The sequence below is a fragment of the Carassius auratus genome, chromosome 30 (genome assembly GCF_003368295.1).
Source record: "Carassius auratus strain Wakin chromosome 30, ASM336829v1, whole genome shotgun sequence".
Classification (NCBI taxonomy): Eukaryota; Metazoa; Chordata; class Actinopteri; order Cypriniformes; family Cyprinidae; genus Carassius; species Carassius auratus.
In genome coordinates, this window is record NC_039272.1 from 8,813,915 (window position 1) to 8,835,431 (window position 21,517).

General features: G+C 35.8%; 3 protein-coding genes across 5 annotated transcripts; 2 read left to right on the forward strand and 1 right to left on the reverse strand.

The window, feature by feature from the left end:
• The first annotated feature begins 4,315 nt into the window (after positions 1-4,315).
• Positions 4,316-5,565, forward strand: cxcl13 (chemokine (C-X-C motif) ligand 13). The gene is made up of 4 exons (XM_026211167.1): positions 4,316-4,455; positions 4,764-4,896; positions 5,155-5,238; positions 5,346-5,565. Exons 1-4 carry the CDS (start codon positions 4,392-4,394, stop codon positions 5,386-5,388), a joined length of 324 nt encoding a protein of 107 aa, XP_026066952.1. The 5' UTR covers positions 4,316-4,391; the 3' UTR covers positions 5,389-5,565.
• Positions 5,566-17,235, reverse strand: cnot6l (CCR4-NOT transcription complex, subunit 6-like). Of its 3 annotated transcripts, none has more exons than XM_026211165.1 (13): positions 17,080-17,235; positions 14,280-14,401; positions 13,848-14,034; positions 13,452-13,537; positions 13,263-13,352; positions 13,112-13,180; positions 12,867-13,024; positions 12,320-12,474; positions 11,642-11,793; positions 10,518-10,745; positions 10,152-10,354; positions 9,779-9,984; positions 5,566-6,399 (listed from the first exon to the last, which is right to left on the reverse strand). In XM_026211165.1, exons 2-13 carry the CDS (start codon positions 14,389-14,391, stop codon positions 6,366-6,368), a joined length of 1,680 nt encoding a protein of 559 aa, XP_026066950.1. In that variant the 5' UTR covers positions 14,392-14,401; positions 17,080-17,235; the 3' UTR covers positions 5,566-6,365. The 3 variants fall into 3 exon arrangements, with proteins under 3 accessions (XP_026066950.1, XP_026066949.1, XP_026066951.1); XM_026211164.1 differs by having other exon boundaries at positions 5,566-6,402; XM_026211166.1 differs by lacking the exon at positions 5,566-6,399 and having other exon boundaries at positions 9,034-9,984.
• On the forward strand, positions 16,732-21,426 carry LOC113049948 (39S ribosomal protein L1, mitochondrial-like). The gene is made up of 10 exons (XM_026212688.1): positions 16,732-16,744; positions 16,953-17,005; positions 18,467-18,585; positions 18,666-18,930; positions 20,205-20,288; positions 20,413-20,484; positions 20,684-20,795; positions 20,884-20,981; positions 21,079-21,160; positions 21,262-21,426. Exons 1-10 carry the CDS (start codon positions 16,732-16,734, stop codon positions 21,357-21,359), a joined length of 996 nt encoding a protein of 331 aa, XP_026068473.1. The 3' UTR covers positions 21,360-21,426.
• The last annotated feature ends 91 nt before the right edge of the window (positions 21,427-21,517 follow it).

The window sequence follows — 21,517 nt, forward strand, 5'->3', positions numbered from 1 at the left end:
AGATCAGCAATGACTAGACTTGACTCAGGAAGATCGGCTGTGACTTGACTCAGGATGATCGGCTGTGATGTGACGAGCCTCTGGAATGGTGGCCATTTGGTGAGCATTCTTTGGACTGGCAGCCAACTCTGAAAGAGTGCTGTGTTCCTCCTCCACAACACCGAGAGTAAATGCAGAGTCACTTCAACTGACCCCATTTACTGTGGAGGAGGAACACAGCACTCCCGCAGCATCTCCTTCTCCATCCCTCCGGCTTTGGGCAATGTTCTGCTGGGAAACCTGGTTCCAGCCATCCATGTTGATGTCACTTTGTCACGTACCACCTACCTAAGCATTGTTGCAGACCATGTACAGCCTCTCATAAAAAAAACAGTATTTCCTGATGGCTGTGGCCTCTTTCAGCAGAATAATGCCCTGCCACAAAACAAAAATAGTTCAGGAATGGCTTGATGAACACAACAAGTCTGAGATGTTGACTTGGCCTACAAATTTCCACAATCTCAATCCAATCAAGCAAGTGCTGAACAAACATATATACATCTTGATTATGCTGCTTGAACTTTGACATATAACATCATGGTATTATTATGCATCAGCTTTAAAAGAAATCTTTGTTTTGTCTGTTACAGTCAAATCAGACCTCACAACACAAATGTCAGATGACGGTATAGTTATTTAGCATATCTGGGAGATAATCACGGCCACAAAAAGTAGTTCAAACCACTTTGGTGCTGTGAGGGTGAGGAAACATCACATTTTAGTTCTCCTCAAGGCATAAAACATGAAACTGAAAGTTACATTTCACATCATTTTAAGAGAATGAAAACCAGGCTCCAAAATGAAACAGTGAAAGCCCTTGATTACAGATAAAAGAGAAATTTAAGACTGCACTATTGTGATGTGCAGAAGAAAAGAAACATGCAACCTCAAAGTGATTCATTTAGAATTTTTTTTTCTTTTTTCTTTTGCATCAGCACATGCATTTACCCCTTGCCTAATAACGTATTTTCTATTTGTGAGTCTTTTTTATTGTATTGCATGCAGTAGGCTATACAGTATGTGAGATTTTATAACTAATCCAAAAAATATATATACATTAAGTGTTCCTGTAGCTCAATTGGTAGATCATTGTGCTATCAAGTGCAATGTTGTGGGTTCGATTCCCTGGGAACACATGACAGGTAAACATTGATAGCCTGAATACACTGTAAGTCGCTTTGGATAAAAGCGTCTCCTAAATGCATACATTTAATTTTTAATTTCTTTTTTATTTATTTAATTAATTAAAAGTTCCTTGCCATTTGTTAATTATCACCAATGAATTAACAATGGAAATTCAAATATTAATTACTTTAAAATATTAAATTCTATATGTGAATTCATGTGATTATCTTCCCAACTTATAGCAACTCATAATGTAATAACTGCACATAATGTAATAAGTTTTACATAATTATTGTAATAAAATGTTAATAATTTAACAATCATATCAAAATGTAATACATTCTTTAGCTCATAATGTAATCACAATTATTCCATTATGAGACATTTATTACATTATAAACTGACCAAAAATATTGTAATATTGTCATAATTATATAATTATACTAATAATAAAGTTAGCAGCCCAGTATAAGGGACAGTCAAAATATTTGTGCTGTTATTAACCTATGTGTATTTTATAGCTTATATATATACTTTAACCTTCCGAATGCATTGCAGATAGCTTAGTATGTGTGCAAAGAGTGCTCCATTTATAATTTCAAATTCTCTGAGCCTGTCACTCATCTCAGTTCATCGGTTCAGCTGACGTATCTTTGATTAGCTACATTTCTCAATGCTGAAAAAAAAAAACTGTAAATAGACACCCCTAATGCTCAAATCAGAGCTCAAATGCAAATATGCACAGAAGAGTTTACAAAATATGTTATTATTACAGGTTCAACTAAGGGTGCTCTTAGGGTTTTTTTCTTTCTTTTTTTTCTGTGGGAGTGATTAGCACCCTTAACTGGGCGTGACATGATAAACTGATTTCTGTATGGATTCAATATGGAATGCGGGAAAAGTGGGCAATCCTGCTTTACATGTTTTAAACACTTAGCTTATGTTCTTATTTTGGCCATGCATTAAATGCACAACCTTGAAAGAGCGCAGTTTGCTGACATATTTACTTTAAAGTTCACCAGAAGCGTAAATTGCTGCCTACTGGATTTCATTGTGGTGGCGTATTTCCAGCTGAAACGGGATATTGAGTAGACAAGTTTTTATTTTTGCGCTCCTCCTCTCATTTCTCACTCACAGCAGACTAAGTGGTTGGAGGGGCATGTTTAACCATGTTCTGCCCAAGCCGTCAAACTGACATCATCAGAGAAGGCATGCCAGAGCGGAAACAAATGATCAGATTTTGATTAAAGATTACCAAAAAAAAAAAATTATTATTTCAGTGGATTAACTTGCACAGATTAATTGTTGAATTTACGACTAGCAATGTGCACTAACAAATAAATATTGTAAATTTAGATTTCATGTTTGATTTGATTTGATTTTTGGGGGATAGTTCACCCAAAAATCAGAACACAGTTTAAGATATTTTAGATTTAGTCCGAGAGCTCTCAGTCTCTCCATTGAAACTGTGTGTACGGTCTACTGTCCATGTCCAGAAAGGTAAGAAAAACATCATCAAAGTAGTCCATGTGACATCAGAGGGTCAGTTAGAATATTTTGAAGCATTGAAAATACATTTTCCAAAAATAGCAAAAACTACGACTTTATTCATCTTTGTCTTCGCTTCCGTGTCTGTTGTGAGAGAGGTTTCAAAACAAAGCAGTTTGTGATATCCGGTTTGCGAACTAATCATTCGATGTAACCGGATCTTTTTGAATCACTTCACCAAATCGAACTGAATCGTTTTAAATGGTTCACGTCTCCAATACGCATTAATCCACAAATGATTTAAGCTGTTAAATTTTTTAATGTGGCTGACACTCCCTCTGAGTTAAAACAAACCAATATCCCGGAGTACAGTAATCCATGTACTCAAACAGTAGACTGACTGAACTGTGAAGAGAGAACTGAAGATGAACACCGAGCCGAGCCAGATAACGAACAAAAGAACAATGACAATGACAGTTTTACATATAAAAATATTTTAATTTATTGCTAGGATCCATTCAGTCGCGTCCCTATTAAATTCATTGGAAATTAAAAGCATAATTCTTTTTTTTTTTTTTTTTTACAAGTTTTGAAAAAAACAAAATTTCCGAAGTTTAATGTAGTCTGGGGTAGATCGATATCAGCATGGAGTACAAGTTAAATCCACAATTCTTCACTTTAATACACGTCATAACATGAATGTACGTCAGGGGATAATGTTGAAAAATAAAGCACAATTTATAATCACGCATCATTTCTGTGCCTTTTAACTTGGGAAATCTTCAGTATAACAGCCTGTGAAGAATTTGTCAGTCAAGTGACATTTACCTGAGTACATATAAACATCTTTTATCGCCAAAATTATAAACACATTAGGTCTATACATTTAGAATATATACAAGTTTTTATACCCCGGTTTGACAAGGCTTAAGCCTAATGCCAGACTAAAGTCTGAGTTGTTTCAACTGAAAGAAACTCACACTGACTGACCTTAAAATATATCAGTGCCTTTATTTTGTCTCAAAATGCATACTAGTCATGTTTTTTTCTAAGGTAACCTTAATAAAAATTACTTAAATGTCCTACCTGAACTATATGGCCTAATCCTGGCTTAGTATAAGCCCGGTCTGGGAAACCAGGCCTATGTCTCCAAAAATTAAGCAGGTCATAATCACAAAATTAGTCCGCTTTTTATAAAAAATAAAAGTTCATAATGTAGCCTAATAAGCCTAATTTTCTTTTCAATAAAACTATGATTATGTTTTGTGCTGAAATGTATTGTATTAAAAGATAATTATGATGTAAACATAATAATGTTTTAAATTGGAATTACCTTATAACTGTGATTACACTATAAGTTGCCACAGTGTGTTCATAATGTAATACATTTCTCCTACATAACCTATTAAATTATGTGAAAAATTGTTACATTTAAAAATTGTTATTACATTATGAGCTCAAGATTTTTTATTTTTTTATTTTATATTTTGAGAAAATCAATACATTATGAACATTTTAGTACAATAATAATGTAATATTTATTATTCCATTTTGAGATGTTTCCCACCTCCTTTAATTATTTTCCCCTGACAGTAAAACTCCCACTCTTACGCTATATTTTTTTTTAACCACATTTGCTATTATAGGTTTATCACTTCCTCTTTTGAGCATCAATATAAACTGGGCAGAAGAGCCTCTCGTCCTAGACTTGCTTCAACACAACCGATCTCAGCCTCAACATGTCAATGCTCTCTTTCGTTCTGCTGGCAGCTACTGCAGTGTGCTGCTTCACAACCATCTATGGTAAGAGTTTCTTTTATTTTACTATTTTATTTGACTTTATTTCATTTTATTTGTACATTATGTGTGGTCAATATTATATGGTGTTTTATAAATAGATAATATTCTGTACAAACCAGGTGCTTTCAAAGTTTAAAAGGTGGATCTGTTGAAATGTGCTATAATTTACTGCAGAATAATCGTGCTGTAGTCGTAATTATTATTATTATTATTTTTTTTACAAATTAGCCATTTATTCTGCATTTATTATTTATTAAACCTTGTTCTTTAGAGAAATATAATTCTAACTCTATGCACATGGCTTCTTTTAGCATTGCCAATGGAAGGCTTTGGTTCCAACAAGTGTCAGTGTGTGACCACCACCTCAAACAAAATCTCAACTCGGTTGTTCCAGAGGATTGAGATCGTGCCTCCGGGAGCACACTGTCGCAAAACCGAGATCTTGTGAGTCATGATGTTTTGCCTCTACACGTTGGTGGCACACACACTTCAATCACAGACATGAGGGAAATGTGCAAAGGGGTGCATGTTTCCTCTGTTCTGACAAACCTCAGCGCTCTCAAAAATACGTAACATTATTTTCTCATTAGCCCACGCAGCTCTCAGACAAATGTCACTTATTGCCCATACATTTTAAGCCGATATATGTAAGACAGGTACATATTGTTGCATATGTTTATGAAATCTTTTTCAATTCCTTAGGATTACCAAAAAGGACAACCAAACAGTTTGCATAAACCCTGACGCACAATGGATCAACAATGTTATCTCAAAAGTAATGAGGAGGTAGGGATTAAGTCTTAACTCTCAAAATCAAGAACGTCGAATCTAGATTTGACCTTTTTTTTTCTTTGCATTGTCTAAATGTCATCTTTTGTTTCATTTTTCTACAGTAGAAGAGCAGCAAAGGAAACTGCTGTGCCCACTGCAGCATAAATCAACATGAACGAGAACAACTTTCCATTTCCTACTTTTCAGTTATTCTTTTTCATTCAAACAGTCAACACAAGTGTGCGGAATGTTATGAGACCATATTTACGCAGTAACAAATTTTAAAAAGTCTGTCTACAAAACCTGTAATTATTATTTTTAAATAAAAATCTCACAACCTTCTTTCTTTAAAATGACATCTTTATTGCCTTTAGAGGGAGACTTTGACAAGTTTGTTTTACAAATGGGCCACATGTAGCACCATTTACATTTGCAAACGGAAATATTTTTTCCCCCATATCATCACCATATATGTTTATAGACTAAATAAGAGTTACAAAATGTGTATTCCTCAGCTGAGGAGAACCTGCATGAAAAAAGTCTCCACTGACAAAGATTTATCACCACACTGGGAAATGCTCGTTTTTGGATATTCTAATCGCTGTGTCTCAAGGTTCATGGCAAAACAATGCTTTACATCATCTTACAATCAAGCAAGTCCTTCCTTAATTTGAATTTGTCATCAAACCATGTTCCCATAATAAACATTCAATGAAAGACTACTGCTATTTTCCACATGAGATCGTGACTAGTTTAAAAATACAGTTTGTTTGTCAGTCTGGATTAAAATAACTGTCCAGTTAGACCATTTGCTAAGAGGAAATATTTCATCTGGTTCAATGGGAATTTCTGAGGAGAACATATACAAGTATCCATCAGAAAAAAAATTAAAATACTGCCACCACTAACCAGGCAGACAATTGTAATTTTCACAACTTCTTAACGGAAAGATTTAAGATCCTGCCATTTTTTCAAAACAATTCGGCTTATCACTGCTGACCATGACATGTTTTAATAACAACATCATTATAACTGAATCATGTCCACTTTAGGAGTCACCGTGTCTCTCTGGTGAAGAGAAGAGATGGACAGATGAATGGATGAGTGGATGGAAGGGCGCTGGGATGGATGCTGGTGCTGGCTCACTCTGTAAGCGTCTTGCTTTCACAGGCAGTACTGCTGTAGAAAAGATGGTTCAGACTAGGCACAGTTTTGATAAAAGAGGAATGCTCTACTTATCAATCAGTTTGCAAAAGTGACAAAAAAGCGAAAGCACTCATGATCATAAGGCATTCCAATTTTAGAAATGATGCAATGTCAAAAATGTTTTTTTTGCTGACTAACAAACCTAATCAAGAATGTCGTTATATTTAACAGGGATGGGAGTAAATCAGTGTGGTTATTTGTTTTCTAAGGTCTAATGGCAGTTATAAGTAACATGCAGCACACATAATCCAACACTTAACAGTCCACTTCAGCAACTCCTTCTGAAATGTTTAACTCAGACAAGCTCAACACAGAACAAGGCACAGTCTTCCGAAGCATGTTAGAAAAGCTATAGCTTTGTCCAAATAGACATACGTGACCCTGGATGTGTTGAACATGCAAGTAGTAGCAGCAACCAATTCTCCTCATAGGTTAAACATCATAAATGCTGCAGAATTTTAACTCAAGAAGCTTTAAGCATTAAACATTTTGATGGCTGCTAGCTTGAAAGAAAGGACTTTTGGTTTATTGAAGTCAGAATTCATGCAGGGAAATGTTTCCACAGTAGTCATGTGACAGACAACAACACTTATGCCACTCAAATAAACGCTTTAGAATATGTATACGTTTTTGCAAATTCAGATAAAAATCTGCAATGCACTACACGTTTGCCAAGTGTTGATGAATTGAAACTAGCTGCCTATGTCATAACAAATGCAGATTTGAGTTGACAGATTTCACAGACAATCACATGGTGTATGATGGGCACAGACTTTTTTTGTTGTTGTTTTCGGACTATGACTTTGTCCAATCTGAGCATATCAGTAATTTCTGAGCCAATTTTTCAACACATATTGATTTAATTTGGTTTTGCTTCTCTAGCCTTGCATAGCCAGACCTTTAGACTGATGGTAGAAGGTCTGGGAAGTGGTTAAGGACCACCCAAGAGGCCATATGACTGACAGGTAAAGGAACCAATCACGTTTCGTTTTGTGTCAGGTCATGTTTAGGGGCATGGAAATGTCCCCACAGCCATTGTCTCAGTTGTAAATATGATGGTTTGTTCTTCCATGAGGGGGTTTGCTCCATAGCATCTTTGTTTCCAGGTGGAATGTTAAAGAACGCTCCACACGTGTCTCACAGAAATTCTGTAGAATTCAATCAATCTGATGATGACTTCGAAACTCCTGAAGTGTTTCTAATTTTGTGTGCCATATGTATCAGATATTCACTCAACAGTTTGTGGGTGTAATGCCTGAAGTTGAGACTATGCCTCTTCTAACATTAGCTATGTTTTCTTTCAAAGTTACTAATTAAACTTGCGTGCAAATTTGGAATATTGAATAAAACATAAATCACAGAATAGGCCTAAAGTATTGTTTCCATCCATGGAGTTGAAGATAACAAAATCGTCACTTCCTGATTGTTAAGTTGCGCTAAATTTCACGAAGAAAATGTTTATTTGCTGCAGTAGGAGAAGGCACTGTATATAATTATTTATATTTTTTTAAATAAACAATAAATTGTATACAACTTAGAGCATGCAGACAAAACGCGGCCATGTTATCTTATTTTCGGAGGCTGCTGTTTGGGAGCGCAGTTCTTAGAGTTAATTATAATGAAGTAGTTTGACTAGACTATGCTCAAGCTTTTTAGAATAGCAAAACTAGCATTTCAGATGCTGTGCAATGAAATCGATCTGTTGGTTGGTCCAGTTGCTGTCCTATTGCAAAGTCACATGTCTTTTTTGATGTGCATTGAGGAATTTATTTGGTAAAAGTGTTTTGTGGTTTATGTGGATGTTTTCTGACTTTATAAGAAATGTATGTGACATAATTGAGAGAGTACAAGTTTTATGCAAATTCTTAGAATTTATGCGCATCTTGCCATTTTAACCCTTTTTTTATGCAATATCCCAAAATGTGCATTAAAATAGGTGGTTGGAAACGTAGCTAATGCCACGTTTCTGCATGAGTTTGTTATGTTCAGAAGAACACATGAGTTTATTTGTTAAAAATGTGTTTCAATTTTAAAAGTTGTGAAGTGTATTACAGCTTTTAGATAAATTTAGCAAATGATTATGTCTTGCCAACCTTGAAAACCATTAAAACATAACAATGAGAAAGGCCTCCAACTATGGAAATGCTCTTAGTTGTGCCAAACAAATAAAATGACATTTCTTGTCATCTCTCTTCTCCAACAAAACACAAAATGACATTTCTAAACATAAATTAACATTCATTCTGTACCAATGCAGCTGACAATCCATTACCACTGAAACAAATACGAAACAACTGGACTAAGCTGAATTAGTCTGAATTATAGTTAAAGACAGAGTTCACCCCAAAATTAAAAAATAAAGGCATAGAGGTTTGAGTCATTTTTGGGTGAACTATGCCTTAAACTCCTAAGTAGTGTTCTGTAGCAATTATAAATTGTCTCAATGTCAACCACCAATGCCATTCAGAGATTGTTTGGAGACGCTCGCTGGCATGATGACATCACTGAGGCAGGGAGTGATGAGTATATTGTGTAAATATACATCAGTACGGTAATGTGATTTAGATGCCAATGCAAGCAGCAAGAGAAAACAGCACAGCTGGGTTATAATGAGTAGGGCTGGGATCCTCTTTAATAGTGTACATTTTGGACTTAAAGACAAGTTTTCATAATACTTTACATTGCACTATTAATAATTTTCAATTAATAACACATTGTTGAAAATTCCAACCTTACTTCAGCTTTTCACTTTATAATCCTTAATGCAAATCCATCCTGCAGTAATGTTAAATGGGGGAACTTGAATTTGTAATGCACAGGATGCGGTCACTACTATAATATTTGATGTTGCACAGTGAAGAGCAAATTTTGTTTCGTTTTTTGTACTGGGAAATTTCCGAATTTGAATGGCATCATAAATATTTAAAGACGCTGAAGGGGAATTTAAAAGAGGATGCTGATTGAATCAAAGTTTTTGCAACACTCGTGTGGACATTGTTATGCTACATGATCGGCCTTCCCTTAAGTTACACATTCCTAGCATCCAAATACTGACACATGGCTTATACAATCTCACATTTAAATTCAGACAAACAGATGGATTTCCCTGAAAGCAGCGTTTGTTTGGTACCAAACAGAGAATCCCAACCCTAATTTGGTATTAAGCATTTGTTTTCAGGTTGGAAAACATAATAATAAGATCATATAATCCTGTGCAAAGGTTAAAAAGGAACAAAGTAGGTGAGTACTTCACTCCTTAATGTGTGTGCCTATATTTGTAGGGGCTCATCATAGGGGTTCGTCCATGGTTTGGGGATTTAGAGGAGTAGGGGAAGCGGGGCTGCACTACCTGTGGACAGGCAGATGCAACCCGTTGATGGGGGGTAAGGGCGGTTGGTACTCCAGCTGAGCCAGGAGGGAAAAGTGGTCAGAAGGGATGTGTGGGTGGGGGCAGCCCGTAATGTTGTTGTCCTTCAGCCACTGAGTCTCCAGTGGACCCAGAACGCCCAGAACACGCATGTGTGTCTTAGAGAAGAAAATGTAGTCAATCACACCCTACAAAAAAGGAGAAAGCATGTTTTAAAACAGAGTACATAAAAATCGGTGACAATAATTTAAATTCAGGAGCCAGCAGCAGCCTTTTAGATCACAGGTTTCTGTGCAATACAATAAGGAAGAATGTTACCGTTCACTAAAATTGTGAAACCTAAACATCTCCTGACCTTGAAGTCATAAGTGTAGTTGGTGTAGGGCATGAGATTCCCCTCATAGGCACTCTTCAGCAGGAAACTGTGCGTGATGCTGCCATCAGGCTTGCCATTTTTACTGTTGCAACTGAAGTTGGTTATACAATCGCTGTAACGCAGTTCCTTAAAGTCTTTGTGATTTTCTGCAACTCCACCATTACTCAGGTACTCCACCACACCTGTAAAGAAGACAACAGCTTCATGAGGAATCAGAGGCAAAAATCTCAACAATATAAAAAAAAGTCAATATTTCTCTTAAAATGACATTAAAGGGTAAGTCAAGTGAGTCCACCATTTCCTCTAACTATTTATCCTTAGAAAGCGGTTCCAAACATTGCTCACCAGAGTCTGGGAGTGAGTTGAGGTCAGCGCACAGGACGATCGGGATGGAGCTGGTGTCTGACGTGGGTGATGCAGAGTTGATGGATCCCGATGCCCTCTCAGCGATGCTCTTTAGCTCAGACAGGAACATCATTGTCTGGATGAGCTTCACATCGGAGTACTCCGGATCCCAGTGCATGTGGGCATTAGCTACCAGCAGGAGCTGTTTCTCTGAAGGCTGCTTTAAACCTGCATCATAACACCAGTAAAATGAATGGGAGTTGTAGCATCTAAATAAGATATTTTATAATAAAGTTTGCTGCTCCCAGTCCAGAGGAAGTCAAAAGCAGAATATAAACAGTAAACTCTGTTTGCAAAGTGTAATCAATATCACAATCTTTTGAAAATGCAACAATAATGTTTTTTGTGTTGGGGGTACGCTGAGAAAGAAGAAATAATGCAGATAAATAAAAATAAACTCATCAAAATGTGTGTATGTTCATAAAAATATTCAGCTGTATTGAGGCATCATGAAGTAAATAGAAAGTGCATTATCACTGAAATCCAACCTAACACTGAATTCAACCATAGAAGTTCATTTTATTTATCAGAGCATCACAATACTTATGACTAACTTGGCTTACAAAATTTTGTCACATATAAATATTTATTTTTTTAATTTACTTGCAGCTGAATTTACTTCAGAGAATGCTACTTATGTTATTTTCAATATTTTCAATATCCAACAATGGAAGGGTCAAAATAAATTCTACTGAAATATAATCTATTGTACAGTTCATGAATTTAAATTCATTTCTAGAGACAGTAGTTATTCTCCACCTTCCACTTTCAATACCATGACTGAGGTGAGACCCTTGAGTAAGGCACCGAACCCCCAACTGTTCCCCGGACACCACAGAATTGACTGCCCTCTGCTCCACAAATGCAGAGCACAAATTCAGAGTATGGGACACCATACTTGGCCACATGTAAAGTCACGTTTTTACTGTCCTCTCATGTAAACATTTATAATGTAGTGATTTACTGCCCTCTACAGGACAAATCTAAATAGATGGTGTGTCCATGAAGAACAGTAAACTTAAATTGAGCTATTTATGTTAACATTCATCACTCAGGGTCCTTACCACTAGCAAACAAGTCTTTCTTCACTTCCAACAGGACAGCTACTCCGATGTTATCTTTGGTCATGACTCTGTTTAGCATAACCTCTGAACCCTCTGAGTTTGCCATGGCAACCTGATTGAACTCCACTGTGTGTTTCTGCACCAGAGCAAATCTAGAATGTAAAAAAAAAAAAGTGCAATAGATGAGATTAATATCATTTCACTTTAAAGGGGTCATGAACTGCCTTTTTTATTATTTTACTTTGTTCTCTGGGGTCCACTTATAATGTGATCAAGGGTCACAATCAAAAAACATAATTTAGCTTTTTTCTGTCCTGTTTTTTTTTAACAAAGGACTAAATTATTACTGACATGGTCTGGAGCTCTATTCAAAATAAAGTTAATCAAATAAAGTTGATAATCTCTGTCATTTACCATATATGTGTGTGTGTGTGAATCTGTGGGCGGAGCTAAACATGCAGTGTTGTAGAACAGGCTTTGATCTAATTCTGAGGATGCAGTGTTTAGCCACACTATTAGTTAACAGAGTGACACATTCCAACCTGTCATTTTTTCATCAGACTGGCGACTTTTTAGACTAATGAGAAAGATTTGTGTTCTGAAAATTACAGAGGGAATTTTGATTTCTAAGTTCATGAACCCTTTAAACCTTGTAAGAAGATAGAAGATAATTCTCACTTGTCGGTCTTAAAGAACACAGCACAGCCATCCACATGTTTCCGCTCCTGTTCTGACATGAGTTTGGCACGAGACTTTGGACAGAAATAGCCATCATATCCACGCTCTTTCAGTGTTTCCAGAAAGAAAGTGTAGTACTGCTCTGTTTCCACCTCCTGCACATGAATGAGCATTAAAGCAAAGCATAAAACACTGCTGATATTAAAACCACAGACGCCACGTGAAATGTATTGTTACACATAATAACTAAGCTTCATTTTTTATGTAAAGATATAACTATATACTTATTTGTCATATTAGAAGGTACATGAGGCATGAGAGGTAACATATTACGTTATTAAGTATTACATATTAAGTTAAATTGTAATAATACTTTGCAGTATTGTTATGTTTACTGTATTTTGATCAAATAAAAGCAGCCTTGGTGAGAATAAGAGAGTACTTTAAAATATTTTACCATACCAATTCAAAACTTGTAAATGGTAGTGTACACATTTCTAATTGTGATTGAGATTTCCTTTTTCATTCTGAAACGGGAGCTTCATACCTGCAGGCTAATGATGTCAGCATCACAGTTAGTGATCTCCTCCATGATGCCCTTCTTCCTGTACTCCCAGTTAAGGGCCCATGAGGGACAGTAGCCATACAACTGTCTTGTTGCATACTTGTCGCACAGTACGTTGTAGCACATTACTGTGAACACAGCTTGAGGACACAATAATTTCTTTTAGCTTTGATCCTTAGTAAATTATCATTTTTAAAAGCCAGTGACAGGATGCTAGCAGTATGTACCTGTGGGCATCATTTGGTCTCGCTCCCTCAAAGTGATCCAAGGTCTTTGGGGGAGTTGTTCTGGGTGGACTAATAATGGGAGGGGGAAATTAAATGAATAATTAATCTGTATAATATTAATAAGCAGCTATGTACCTGCGTCTATTATTACCTGCAAGATTGTCAAGCATGTAATTTAACAATTTCCTTGTTCCATCAGGCTCCTGATACAGGTTGAGTATATCTTGGGACAATGGATTACCTGGGAAAGAAATATTGTTCTCAGGCCTAATAAAAAAACATTGCATGCTTGTTCTGCATAATATAAAACAACATTGGACTGAAATTAAAAAAGCTTTACCTTTGAGTCCAAGGGTTTGCAACTGGAACAACCGACCAAGTTCATAAGGCAAAACTCGTAAACAATTGTTGTTCAAAAGCAATTCCCTAAAAAAAAAAAAAAAAAAACACACAAAGAAAGAAACAAATGTGACCATAAAAAAGATGTCTGTTTAGTGTAACAATAGTCTTAAAATCACTTAAAGTGAACAAAAAGGCATAAACTATTGATAAGTCCAGTTCAGTCACATCCTAATTATTTATTCATTTATATATTCTGCCTTTCTGGTCTTTTAATGTTTTGTTGTAAAAGGAAAAATAATAATGGCACTTTATTATCTGTAATAATGCTGAAAGGCCAATAGAACTGTTTTACTTAACTTCATTCTGATGGGAATCTGTCTGTTTTGTTGCATACCTGAGAGTCACCATGTTGCCGAGTTCTGCTGGCAGGCTGCGCAGTTTGTTGGAGGACAGGTTTAGGTAGACGAGATGGGGTAGCTTTGCGATTTCAGGAGGAAGCCGGCTCAGGTTGTTGTTGTTGATGTGGAGAGCAGTCAGATGGGTCAGCGTCCATAGTGAGCTGCTTAGACTTCTGACCCGCCCTGTACCACGAAATCACAGACAGAGTAAACAGTTTTCGACAAATGTCCCAAAGAACACACATATTGATAAGTACATCACTTTTGGATAAAAGAAAATATAAGTAGGCTTTCACGTTCACTGATTTATTCATTAATTTCTCTCATGTCAGTGTACTGTACCCTCTGTAGCATATTTATAATGATAAGTTGATGAATTATGAGTTGCGGAAAAGAGTCAATTGCGGAATTGAGGAATAATAACTGACCAGAAATCTCCAACTCGGTCCAGTGTGACTTCTTCCCACTGGCTGCTTCCTCGGCTGACATGATGGTATATAATCTGCGTGGGTCTGGAGGATCATATTTTTCCTTTGGCATGCCTGTTAATCTGAAAATACATAAAGAAAATGAACAATTAGTAACCATTTCTCTTTGTTACAATATGTCATTGATTTATTTTTATATTTGTAAGAAATCATCATAAACTGAGAGAAAGTAGAAAGCCTGATCTATGAGCCAGCTGGCATTATAATTGTAATTGTAGGGGTCAGTTCAGGACTCCTGTGACTGAGACTCCTTTTAAGGCCTCAGATCAAGCCAGGTCACCCTTTGACAAACTGACATTATATGTAAACATGATGTACAGTAAATCAGAAAATAAACCAACAACTGCACTTCAACTTGTGCAAAGTAAAAACTTTTTATTTTTTATTTTTACATCAGTAAGGATTGCTTAAGTTTAACTTAAAATAAAGCTAAAGAAAATGAATGCATAGGTACCAAGTGAAGCTGTATAATATCAAAATATCATCTACACTGTAGTTCAAATGTGTGGGATTGTTAAGAGGTCTCTTATGCTCACCAAGGCTACATTTATTTAATCAAAAATACAGTTAGAAAACAACATATAAGTATTATTACAATTTTGAATAGTCATTTGTTTTCCATTTAAATATATTTTTAATGCAATTCTTCCCCGTCAACAAAGCTACATTTTCAGCAGCCATTACCATCTTTTAATTTTGGAAATCATTATAATAAGCTGATTTGCTGCTCGAGAACTATTTCTTACTATTATCAGTGTTCAAAACATTTGTGCTGCTTAATATTTTTGTGAAAACTGTGATACATTTTCTTGAACATTCTTTGAAAAATAGAAAGTTTAAAAGAATAGCATTTACATTAAAGAATTTTTTTAATAATAATCCCTTTACTGTCACTTTCGATCATTTAATGCATCCTTGCTGAATAAAAGTATTAATTTCTTCAGATAAATAAAATAAAATGATAAAATAAAATACTTCTGATCAATATTGTATGTTCTAGAAAACAGGCCAACATGTGAGATCCTGAGTGCTTACTGAGAGACAGACAGCTGATGTTTACGCTGATACATTGAACTGTTTGAGTAGTTGATATCTCTGATGCTGAGCCAAAACATTATGGAGTCTAGGGCACTGACAGAGTTTAACTCAGTTGAACTTTGGAGACGTTACAATAGTTTTGTGTGTGCGTTTAAATCAATCCCTTTCGGCTGTAAAAGATGAAAGCAAAATGGCACTTTCACATAACAGACTATTAATAGGCAAAATCACCAGCGAGAGCTTTTAAACAGACGAGACGACTGCCCTTATTTGCCTTGTATAGACAGAACATGCGGTGCGCTGTAATCATTCAGTCGCAGCTGTTACATACACAAGAGCACACTGCCAAAGAGCTGTTCGGGTTCAACATATCCTGCTTCTCAATTATAACTTGTAAATGTTTTCTTACATGCAGAACTTCAGGCACTTTATTAATTCAGCTGGTCTTTGGACTAGATGTCATATTCATATTAGTGTATATATCAGACCATCATTCAGCACAGCAACCGTACGTCTCAACTCTAATCAACATTGTACATTTGTGACCCTGGACAACAAAACCAGTCAGTAGCACGGTTATATTTGTAGAAATAGTCAACATTCTATGGGTCAAAATGATTGATTTTCCTTTTATGCCAAAAATGATTACGATATTAAGGAAAGAACATATTCCATGAAGATATTTCTGAAATTTCCTACATATAAATATATCAAAACTTAATTTTTTGATTGGTGCATTGCTAAAAACTTAAGTTGGACAAATTTAAATATGATTTAAATAAGATTTTTTTGGGACCCTCAGAATCCAGATTTTCAAATAGTTGTATCTCCAAATATTGTCTTAAGCTTTCAATTGATGTACGGTTTGTTAGGTTATTTCTTCAGCTTTCAGACTATGTACAAGTCTTAAAATTTTTTTAAAAAAGACCATTATGACTGGTCCAGTGTCACGTTTCTGCAGTTTTATTTTTATGTTCAGGTGTTGGATTTTTCATGTTGTATGTATAATTCTATATATTGTATATTAAGTATACATAATGTGTATATTCAGTTCAATTATGAATGTTGTGGTCTTTATCTGTCACTAAACCCCTGTGTTTTTGTTCATGTGACAATAAAAGTGATTTGACTGAACGCCACGGCGCATACGCAAACGATAACGAAAGCCGAGGCGTTACGTAACCCGCTCTTTGAAGTTACCAAGTAACTTCTATGAATAAAACAAACACACGTTCCGAGCTGAACCCAACTTGGATTTGTTGTTCAAAACGTCTTGCAAAAACACCGCGGTGTTTCGCGTTCCAGTTAAAAGCGTGTCAACGACCTAGTGCAGTTGTCAACTACTCCAATAACGATGTTTGTGTTATGTAAGGCTATTATTATTAGCTATTCTTGATAGCACAAAGTTGAGTTAGGTTGGTGAGCTGTCAAGCACAACATGAAAAGCAGGAGCAGATCTGGCCGTGCCACCAGATCAGACGTTCATCTTCATCGCCAAATACGGTCATCTATTAATCAGGAGAAACTATGTGTTGTGTAATGGGGCTGAAACACGGTTATCTCGTGTTTATTTAGTTAAAGCACACACCGTCTCCTTAGCCGATCCTCTGGAAGTACAGCTGGTGACGGTGAGCGGATTTGACACCCAAAGATATCAAGACCGCAAAAACAGCACACCGGAATGCAGTACGTAGGGTCTTACCTGCATTCGGGAGGTGGGAGAGGAACTGCTGGTGTGATATGATCAGAGACATACAGACAAGCTGCGACCGATCCTCATCCTGAGACTCGGGCAGAAGGAAGGACAACACTGAGCTTCCGCTCCAGTCTACAGTCCCCTTAACCAACGATAAGAAGTCCGACTCGTTTACGCGAATCGGTTCTTTTGAACAGGCAGTTTTTAAAAAGCGATTCAAACAACAGATTTGGCTGTTATTTTACGCCATTACGCAGTTGCGTCACTTGACCCCTGACGTCGCACAACATGTTGGCAGTGGGCTGTTAGTTCTATAAATAAGGGTGTTTGTAATTTTATGTATTCTAGTTCAGTTAGCTACAGCCACGATTCAGCTCAGAAAAAAAAACATTAAAACATTTGGAAGTTGAATTTACATTTTCATTAAACAATACTAAATTCAGAATAGATAGGTGAATCGAGATCCACTACCGATTCAGTTCGTTTCGTAAACGAACAGTTCGGAACGGTTTTGCGAACCGGTTCAATCAATTCATTAAAAAAATCCGACTCAAAGAACGATTCTTTAAATTTTAGTCTGAAATACAGCTCGAAGTGGAGACCATTGTGCTCTTGTAAAAAATACGATACAGCTTTGTTTTAGTACGCCTTCTAACGTATATGTAATATGATTATTCTTATGGGGAATTATTTATATACACATGCAAGGTTGAACTTATAACAGAACTTATTACTGCATTTTTACCTTTAGGTTGCAACGTTTTCAGGCTGGAGTTTTGGATTCTTTTATATAAATGGGTCAAATAACGATTTTTTTTTGCTGTTTCCCTTTAGAATATCTAAAATATGCTAAAACAAATCGGGTAAATTTTATAGCGAGCATATTAATTGTTTATTGTAGTATATGAAACATAGTTTGTGTCTACAAATTCAGTTTTAAGTATGCACAATATTTTGTTCAAAAGCAAGATGAGTGGGAACGCTTAACGCTGGGTGATGGTTTAGAAGGGAAATTTAAGTGTAACACAGAAGTCTGTCAACATGGCTGCCCCCTCGAGGAGTGCTTTAAGAGGTCAGTTTTGAAACGTAACAAATTATTTCGCTTATCTACTGTACATTCCGAGATTATTAACATGCAACTAGTCATGTGCAGAATACTTGAGTGATGAATATCGAGTTGTGCATCTACACAAGCGAACAGCTTTGACCACGATCTGTTTTAGTTATGCTTAACTTACATTCATGCAGTTCATGCAGCCTGTCTAAAAGATCATTTAATTTTGATAGATTTTTTTAAACTACTAATTGGCTAATTAAATGTAATCATTGTCATATGTCATTTGACCCAGTCTTTTTAATGTTGCTTTACTTCTGTGTGTTGTTTCATGCACAGTTTTTCCCCAGATGTCAGAGTCTGTTCTTCACATGCAGAGCTCCTTCTGTCTCGTGCAGCTCTCTGGTTGCATACAGGCAGCAGCAGCCTGTCAGATCCTATGCTGCTGCCAGCACCAAGTGAGTTCTCTTTACACTATTTAGACTTTTTTACACTATTTAGAAAGGTTGTCTAATAAAAATCAAAACACTTTTTGTAGGCAGAAAGAGAAGAAAGACGAGACCGTTCAAGAGAAGGTGGTGAAAGAGAGAAAAAAGGTTGATGACACAAACAGACATAAACCCTTTGGACTCACAGCCTGGGCTCCAGTAGATGATGTGTACATGGTGAGGTACTATCCCAAACCTGTGTACGAGACATCCGTGGCCATTGAAATGCTGAAGAACTTCCAGAAGCTGGATTTCAGTCCTGAGAACCAGCCCGTGTACATTAACCTACGTCTAGACATGAAGCTGGAGAAAAAGGTACATTATTATGGGTGTTTTTTTTTTCTAGTCTAATTTGAATAATTTTTGCTTAAAAAAAAAGGGTAACACTTTAGAATAAGGTTCCATTAGTTAATGTTAATGTATTAATTAACATTAACAAACAATGTAATTAATAAATTTATTACTGTATTTATTCATCTTCGTTAATGTTAGTTAATGAAAATACAGTTATTCATTGTTAGTTCATGGTAATTCACAGTGCATTAACTAATGTTAACAAGCACAACTTTTGATTTAAATAATGCATTAATAAATGTTGAAATTAACATGAACTAAGACTTATAAATGCTGTAGAAGGATTGTTCTTGCTTCGTTCATGTTAACGAAAGTAGTTAACTAACATTAACTAATGGAACCTTATTCTAAAGTGTTACCAAAAAATGCTCTTGCTTCTAAATTCACAAAAACTGATTTAATTCTACTGTTTAAAGTCGTTAAGAAGTCTTTTATACTCACCATACGGTCTGTGAAATATGATTTCAATGTAAATATTATTTCAGTGGTCATTTTTTAATATGTTTAAGTTTTATCCATTATTATTAATAATGTAATTTATTTATGTGATGCAAAGCTGAGTTTTCGGCAACCATTGCTCCAGATTTCAGTGTCACGTTTCTTCAGAAATCATTCTAATATGCTGATTTACTGCTCAAGAAACATTTCTTATTATTCATATTATCTGTGTTGAAAACTCTGCAACTTATGACAAAACTCTAATTTTTTTTTCAAAAAGACCCAAAAATCTTACTGCCCCCAAACATTTAAACAGCATTTAAACATATTTGCATTTTCTGCAAATATGTCCCAGGAATCCAAAAAAGCTCTTTTGTGCTTTCGTTACAGTTGTTTCAAATTAAAACTGTTCATGTTTCAAAAAACTTAAATGCATCATCCTTCAAAAGTTCTACATCATATCTTGATGATTCTTGAACCTTTTAAAAAACCTCAAATATTTATCAGTACATCCGAACGGTTGCTGAAATGCTTAATGAATTGTGGTGTTAAAAAACATTTAATGTGTGACTACTGCAAAAGTCTGTCTGTTCTTGTGATGGAACACTTTGAATTGATTATATTATTAAATCAGCTACAAAGAGTGTTATTTTGAGTTAACTGGATGAAAAATACTCTTGCCGGTTGAGTAAATATTCTCTGTAGTGTTGTTGCAGTGCTTAAGAAAACTTTTCATTACTCATAAATGCAACAACAGAATTTTAAACCTTACTGAGTTTCCATTGTTTTTGTTTCAGAAAAAAGTGGATCCGTTTGTTAGCACAATTCATTTACCACATTCCTTCAAGTCGGATATCAACAAAATAGTGGTTTTCACTGAGGTGGGATAATCATTCTGTGGTCCATTATGTTAAACATTAACTGAACTGATTTGATATAATTTACAGCTGCATTTAAGAATTCTGTACAGTTTACATGCAGTAATATAGAGTTACGGCTTCACAGAATCCCGATCAAGCCAGGATAGCGATGGAGAATGGAGCAGCAGTTGCAGGTGGAGCAGAACTGGTTGAGAAGGTAAAGCTCATGAGATATAACCTTGACATGTAATTCCTATTTATACCATTTACAAGTTTGCCTGTGTAAAAAAATGAATGTTTATTTGAACATTTATATCTCATTCAAAAAGTACATACACTGAATTGAATCTGTGTTTTGGCTTGATTTAGCAATTATCTATTTACTTGATGCACCTTTCAATTCTTGTTGATTACAGATTTTAGCTGATGAGATCACAGCAGATTTTTACTTGGCTGAGCCAGACATTATTCAAAAGCTGCTCCCATTGAAGAACAAGCTGAGGAAGAAGTTTCCCAAGAGCAAGAGAGGTCCGTGAGTTTCACATGTATCAGGCATGTTTTATTAATGTGCAGCTAAACCCCGAGGTTAAATGGCTCTTTGTGATTCTTGCATCAGGATCAGTTGGAATGAATATTCCCAAAATGCTTGCATTATTCAAGAGTGGCCATGAATACATGGTTGAGGACATCTATGTTAACACACAAGTTGCAACAGTAAGTCGCATTGAACTGCTTTGTGTGACAGACATTTCTATTAGTAATAGAGCAAGAGAGGACAGGGTGGTATCATCTTTTTATTTATTTTTAACAGCTGGACATGCCAAAGGAGTATATTCTGGAAAACATTCATGCCATTGTAAAAGATGTGGCAAGCCATAAGCCAGCAGAATTTGGTAAGTTATTTTAATTATTATTCTTTGGCTGTCAGGTGGAAGTATTCTATTGTATTCTTTGACATGGATTAAATGTATTGTGTCTTTGATTTTTCCTCCAGGTCCTCTTATTGAGCGAGCAATTGTCTGCAGCAGGTCAAGTGAGGGTTTGCACATTAAAATCGAAGAATTCTTACCACAGGAAGAGAAAAAGGCATGACATTGTTGCTTTGTATATATTTGCATTGTACAAGACATATAAACTGTAATTAAAATGGTTAATGTTACGTTGTCCAATTGTGTGATTTTATTCTGAAGCTAATTTTTACAGTAGCATGTTTTAGGTATGGAGGCAACACGGCTAATAGCCCATAGTAG

What these genes read in the sequence shown, in the direction of transcription:
- cnot6l (XM_026211164.1), bottom strand. Translation starts at nt 14,391, where the DNA reads ATGCCAAAGGAAAAATATGATCCTCCAGACCCACGCAGATTATATACC. An exon ending in CATGCTTGACAATCTTGCAG is followed by an intron (nt 13,181 to 13,262) that starts GTAATAATAGAC and finishes TCCCATTATTAG; the next exon opens with TCCACCCAGAACAACTCCCC. An exon ending in AGACCAAATGATGCCCACAG is followed by an intron (nt 13,025 to 13,111) that starts GTACATACTGCT and finishes TGTGTCCTCAAG; the next exon opens with CTGTGTTCACAGTAATGTGC.
- LOC113049948 (XM_026212688.1), top strand. An exon ending in TATGCTGCTGCCAGCACCAA is followed by an intron (nt 18,586 to 18,665) that starts GTGAGTTCTCTT and finishes CACTTTTTGTAG; the next exon opens with GCAGAAAGAGAAGAAAGACG. An exon ending in TTAACACACAAGTTGCAACA is followed by an intron (nt 20,982 to 21,078) that starts GTAAGTCGCATT and finishes TATTTTTAACAG; the next exon opens with CTGGACATGCCAAAGGAGTA.
- cxcl13 (XM_026211167.1), top strand. Translation starts at nt 4,392, where the DNA reads ATGTCAATGCTCTCTTTCGTTCTGCTGGCAGCTACTGCAGTGTGCTGC. An exon ending in TGTCGCAAAACCGAGATCTT is followed by an intron (nt 4,897 to 5,154) that starts GTGAGTCATGAT and finishes TCAATTCCTTAG; the next exon opens with GATTACCAAAAAGGACAACC. An exon ending in ATCTCAAAAGTAATGAGGAG is followed by an intron (nt 5,239 to 5,345) that starts GTAGGGATTAAG and finishes ATTTTTCTACAG; the next exon opens with TAGAAGAGCAGCAAAGGAAA.